This window comes from Hyaena hyaena, unplaced genomic scaffold (assembly GCF_003009895.1).
Source record: "Hyaena hyaena isolate Hyena2069 unplaced genomic scaffold, ASM300989v1 scaffold_2136, whole genome shotgun sequence".
NCBI lineage: Eukaryota > Metazoa > Chordata > Mammalia > Carnivora > Hyaenidae > Hyaena > Hyaena hyaena.
The window spans coordinates 15,998-22,573 of NW_024082770.1; the positions used below are offsets into that span (position 1 = coordinate 15,998).

The 6,576-nt window shown below is 35.7% G+C and overlaps 1 protein-coding gene across 1 annotated transcript; it reads left to right on the forward strand.

The window, feature by feature from the left end:
* The first annotated feature begins 5,634 nt into the window (after window positions 1–5,634).
* LOC120227270 (olfactory receptor 2T33-like) lies at window positions 5,635–6,576 on the forward strand. The gene has a single exon (XM_039225411.1). The coding sequence runs from the start codon at window positions 5,635–5,637 to the stop codon at window positions 6,574–6,576; it is 942 nt and encodes a 313-aa protein (XP_039081342.1).

Genomic DNA, 6,576 nt, shown 5'->3' on the forward strand with positions numbered 1-6,576 from the left:
TATGGGGTTTTTTTTAATACTTATTTTTAAATATTTGCTCTGGATTTCCTGTTTGCCATGAGATTTATTTTGTAACAAACTGAGCCTTGGACTACATCCACATAAAAAAGTATATAAATAGTTTGCATTATTTAAATTTGTTTATCAATTACATGAAAAACAGTCATTTAGTCTGCAACTTTGAGAGTCCATTATTAATTTTATTTTGTTTGTTAATCTATGTGCCAATCTTTTCACTGTCAATTTAATAGTTATAAATAAAAGCTGAGAAAAGTAAAATGAACATGGGAACTTAACTTCCAGAAACTGGGTTATGGACTGATGGTATTTCTTTGATACCTGGATTTTCCAGATACAAATTATCTTCTCACATTTCAGCTACTTCATGTGCAATATTAAAGTAATACCCATGTCTACTTCTTTTACGTGTTGCAATATTGGATGAGACAATGCATGTTAAGAGGTTATCATAGTGCCTGAAATAGTATTTTCTACAATTTTTATCATCCTTGTTTTGTCTGAGTTGTTATATTTGTAGCATGAAAATGAGAAGCAGGGTCATTTCAACTTAATATTTAGAACCAGTGTGGGGAATAAGTTTAGCAATTCCCTGAGCTTGCACCAATGGGTCTACAAGGTTCAGGACAAAATCATAGGAGTGGAAAGCCCCGGGATGAAAGCGTTCAGGACAGGTAAACAAGGCGAAAGCATCCCCAGCATAGGAAACAAGCAGAAAGATGTTTCACAGGAAGGAAGGAGTCTCGAATAGCTAAACAGGTAAACAGAGCTATAGATGATTGTAGCCAGGGTGAAATTGTCTAGAGTGGAGCTAATCAGTGAAAGAAAGGTGCCTTGATAACCCTGAGGTAGCATGCTCTGTCTTATCCCTAGGCAAGTTAAGATAAATAGACAGCCTGGTGCCTGCTGTGAACAGCCATCCACTCAGCACCAGGATTTTGTCTTGTATTGACCCAAGCACCAAACCAACCTATCTTCAAACGTCCTTTCTCTCACACACATAAGTTTAATGATCACTGTTTCATTGTCTCTTTCTGCATGTTCATCACGTTTGTAAGCCTTCTGATTTTAATAAAAAATGGAGCAAGGACCCTTACTTGGGCCTCTTGACTCCTCCTGGATATTACCCTCTCTCGCATTTAATTCTGGGTCCACTCTCTTGCTGGATAAGAGAGAACTCCATGCTTAATGTCTGCACCAGACCAGCACAAAATATTGGCAGTGAAGTATTTAATAAAGAACATACAGTTGGGAATGGTGAATTTTTTTTTACTATTTCTGAGAAAACCCCATTGAAGTGGAGATAAAAATGGGACGATGAATCTGAAAAGATGTTGGATTCTGTGTCATGATAGGTTTTATAGAAACAGAAAATAAGAGAATGTGATTTTTATCTTGTTTTTAATGTTCAGAACAACACAGATAACTAGATATAATTTTGACTTTAATTTTTTAATGTTTATTTTTGAGAGAGAGAGAGAGAGAAAGAGAGACAGAGACAGAGAGAGAGAGCGAGCATGCCATGCACACAAATGACAGAAGGGAAGAGAGAGAGGGAGACAGAGGATCCTAAGCAGGTTCTGCATTGACGGCAGAAAGCTTTATGTGGAGCTTGAACTCATGAACTGCAAGATCTTAACCTGAGCTGAAGTCGGATGATCTAATGACCGACCCACCCAGGTTCCTATAGTTTTGACTTTTAAATCTACCTTACATTTTAAACCTGTGGGCTTTTGGGGCGCCTGGGTGGCTTAGTCGGTTAAGCGTCCGACTTTCGCTTAGGTCATGATCTCGCGGTTCGTGGGTTCGAGCCCCGCGTCGGGCTCTGTGCTGACTGCCAGCTCAGAGCCTGGAGCCTGTTTCAGAGTCTGTGACCCCCTCTCTCTCTGACCCTCCCCTGCTCACGCTGTCTCTCTCTCTCTCTCCTAGAAATAAACAAAATATTTAAAAAAAAAAAAAACCTGTGGGCTTTCACACTATCGAAATAAATTTTTGACAGGAAATACCACATAATAAGATTTCATCTTTTAATCTTTGCTTATTTTTTAATGAAAAATTTTTGTATGTATCATAATTCGAAGATATGGTAAAAATGTTTAACTTATATTGTATTAAAACATAAAAATGCTTTAAAATTAATATAATCAAATAACCTGTTGCCTTGGAATGATTAAACATAGTCATGTGTGTTTGCTCACGTTAAAAAAATTCATATGGTGTGTTGGCTCCAATGTTCAACCCAGACTTATTGTAACTATTATGTCATTTAAACTCTACCAAGACTTTACTAAATTATAATTAAATCATATATTAGTGTTCACATAAGTATTCATTTTACTTGAAAATATTTGGGTGGGAAATATCTATTTGTAGCCAATAGGTATTATAGTAAGAAAATTATTAAGGATAACCTTTGTAGAGATATTGTATTGTGTCATATGCTATGTACTTATATGCATTATCTCTTAATTCTAACAGAAAACTACTGTATGTCATTCTATTTTTCACATAATAAAGCTGAGATTTTAAATTTTAAATTTAAGTTACCTAAATTTATCTAACTACCAATCAGTAGAATAGATATTCAAACTCAAGAAGTCTTGTCCTTAAATCTGTTCTATACTCATAAAATTAAAGAAAACCATTCTATTGCGTTAAGGATCTGGGAGTACAATACAGCTTATCTGTGGTCTAATTTTTAAAAATTTGTTATTAAATGAGTCACATTACTTTCTGAACTTTAATCTCCTAATGTTTTAATGTTTATTATGAAGATATTCAACATGACATTTCATTTGGATATATAATATAGAATGAATGAAATGTCTGATGTCATAACTGACTATTTTAAAGTGTTGTTAATTTAATATAATGTCTTCTTCAATTGCAAATTCACGTAAAGCCTTCAAACTTATAATTAAGGTAATTTTTCATCTGAAAAAACATATTTAAAGATGGCTTTAAGCGTGGGCATTAGCTGATAGTTTTCAATGCAAAGACAGAGCACAAAGTGAAACGTAACAGGAACAAACGAAACCAGTTCCAGAAAACAGTCTAGCAAAATATCAAGTACTTGAATCTACAAATGAGGAGGCTGACTTCAGAGTGATGGTAACATGTCCAAATCTTACTAGTATCTACCAAAGTTAGTTAGCAGGATACTTTAGTGTTTTATCTCCCTGTCGTCATGTTATTTAATGTAATTTACATCTCTATCTCCAGTATGTCCTGACTTTGGGGTTGTGAAATTGGAGAATGTTTATATCAATTTCTTTTCATTGACCAAATCCAGAAAGACACATATGTGTCTATTCACATCAGAAAGAAGTGAACTCTAAAGAATATAGAAATTTGCAAAGTATACAAACAAAAATTTAGAACAATATACATAAATAACAAAATACATATAAATTACATAACTCTATTAATAAAATTCAAATTATCCAATAGAAAATGTGAACATAAGATGTTTACAGTGAGTTTGCAGAAGCAATCCACAAGTTTAAGATTAAAAGAGTTTCTTCTCGGTATACTTAATAAACTTGTAATTTAAAACAAAATTAATTTTCGCTCTTCTGTGATTGGCTGTTATTATTGTACCTAAATGTAACTAATAGTATTTGCATGGAAGAACTGAAACAAAAACCAACAGCTGTTGAAAGTGAAAAAGTTAAGATTGCAGTTATCTAAAGACTAAAAGACTTTTGGATTATTTAATAGAGAAAATTTTGCCACATGCATAAAGCCATAAGTTATGTTAACAGAAGGTTAGGAAAATCCCAAGTATCCATAAAATTCATAAATATGTTACACTATAAATATACTATGTAACAAGATGGAGCACTAAGTAATAACTTAATAAACTATATATGTCTGTATATATAGTATATGCATGTATCATTGAAATAAAGCAGAGATTGACGTGATCACTATTATGTTTTATTTATAGCTATTTTGATGAACAGTACATCTATATCATTTAATGATATAATATGTACTGGTTATTTATGCTAGACACTAAAATAAACGCAAATATTTGTGGAAGGTTTTGTCCATTAAAAGTTTTACAGTGCCTATTAATTAATTTACATAGAAACTAAAGGATTTGCTGTAATACAGATTTTGAATAAAGCTGAAAGTTAATCTTCTTGGAAATCACTAACCAATTGCTCTCTTTGAAAAAGTGAATTTATAAGGAAAAGACAAATGTCACATAAATAGAAAAGAGAAAGTCATTTGCATATATACTACTGTATATACTTACAGATAATAAAAAGTTTGAGGCTTTAGGGAAAAGATAATTTATCCCTGAAAATAAGTAAGATGCTCCATATTTCATTTGCAGGTGATGTTGTACCTCAGAGTAATTTCTGGCATCAGTTGACTTGAGCAGATCTTAATTAGCCATTTAGATAATTAACCAACTAATCAGTTCAATAAAAGGTAATTAATTTGCTAATTAATAACCTAATCATTTAATAAATTAATCTATCTCCTATCTTTAAGGATGTGTGATTAATAGTAACAAAGTGTTTAAAACTGCAAGTAAGATCATTTTTTACATGCCTTAGGGTTACTTTTATTTATAAAACTGATTATATGTAATACACACACTTCATTAAACTAATCAATTTGCATGTACATACTAGGTATAAAAATTGACTGTTGACAGGTGTCTAAAATGAGACAAATTCCCTGTAATCACGAGTACACATCTTCCTAACATGACCAATATGGTGGTAGGTTCTCCAGAGGAGTATGCTGGAAGCCTGGTATATTGGAACTGTAGACTGGATACACGTGCAAAATAGAAAATTATGGCCGTTTTGGTTCCATCAGCATCGAACTGAATGATAGTAATTTCACATATAGTTTTGTATATTTTTAAAATTAAAACAATTCCTCATGAGATTGAAGGAAATCTTTTTTTTTTATTTTTTTAATGTTTTATTTATTTCTGAGAGAGAGAGACAGCCTGAGCAAGGGAGGGTCAGAGAGAGAGGGAGACACAGAATCTTAAACAGGCTACAGGCTCTGAGCTGTCAGCACAGAGACGGACATGGGGCTTGAACCCACAAACCATGAGATCATGACCTGAGCCTCAGTTGGACACTTAACTGACTGAGCCACCCAGGCGCCCCGAGGGAAATCTTGAGAAATTAATTTAAGCATATGAGTAACATGGAAAAGTTATAATTAAGAGATATATCACATTAATATTGTCCAAAATGCATGACTATGAGGCTCTTCCAACACAGAAGTAACCAGGCATCAGAAAACTGGGAAGTCATAATATTTACCAACACGATGAGTAACTTATGTGTGGCATACCAACAAGATATACAAAAATAATAGAAATGTAATGTGCACTACGATATATACTTGTTATCCAATTTTTTGGAATAAAAAGTATTGTGTAATAACAGCAGAGGTGCAAGATAGGATATTAAGGCAAATATCTTGTCAGGAAATGAAAGGCAAAAGACATAATTATTCCTCCAAATCTCATTTATTTTTACGTAATTTGCCCAGGTCTTCGTAAGTAAATTCCTGAGCTTCCTTTCAAACAGCTCTCGTATCCTAATTATTCATTGTCTTCCAGGCATGACTGGAGCCATGGAAGATACAAATAACTCCACAGGGACAAACTTCATTCTTCTAGGGCTCTTTAACTACACTCGGATCCATCTGTTCCTCTTTTCCATGGTGTTCATGATCTTCCTCACCTCCCTGATGGGTAATGCCCTCTTGATCGTGCTCATCCGTGAGGACCCTCGACTGCACATGCCCATGTACTACTTGCTTAGCCAACTCTCCCTCATGGATGTGATACTCGTCTCCACCATAGTCCCCAAAATGGCAGCCAACTACCTGATGGGTACCAGGTCCATCTCTCCTGCTGGCTGTGGGGCCCAGATTTTCCTGTTTCTGACTCTGGGAGGGGGCGAGTGCTTCCTTTTAGCTGCCATGGCATATGACCGCTACGTGGCCATATGTCACCCCCTGCGCTACCCCATCCTCATGAATCAGAAGCTCTGCTTGCACATGACCACAGGCTCCTGGTTTCTGGGAGGGGCAGATGGGCTGATGCAAGCTGGCACCACTCTGAGCTTCCCTTACTGCCATTCTCGGGAAATCAACCACTTCTTTTGTGAGGCGCCCTCACTTGTTCGCCTTGCCTGTGCAGACACCACATTTTTTGAGTTTTTCATGTATGTGTGCTGCATCCTGATGCTCTTGATCCCTCTGTCTATCATTTTGGCCTCCTACTGTCTCATCCTGGCTGCTGTGCTGAGCATGAGGTCCACTGCAGCTCGAAAGAAAGCCTTTACCACCTGCTCCTCTCACTTGGCTGTTGTGGGGCTCTTCTATGGCACTCTCATATTCACCTACATGCGGCCCAAATCCTACCATTCAGTGGCCCATGACAAGGTGGTCTCTGCTTTTTACACCATCTTTACACCTGTGTTGAACCCTCTTATATACAGTGTGAGGAATAAAGAGGTCAAGGGGGCTTTGAGAAAGTGGCTGGAGAAATATTTTATGGGACCTCTATAG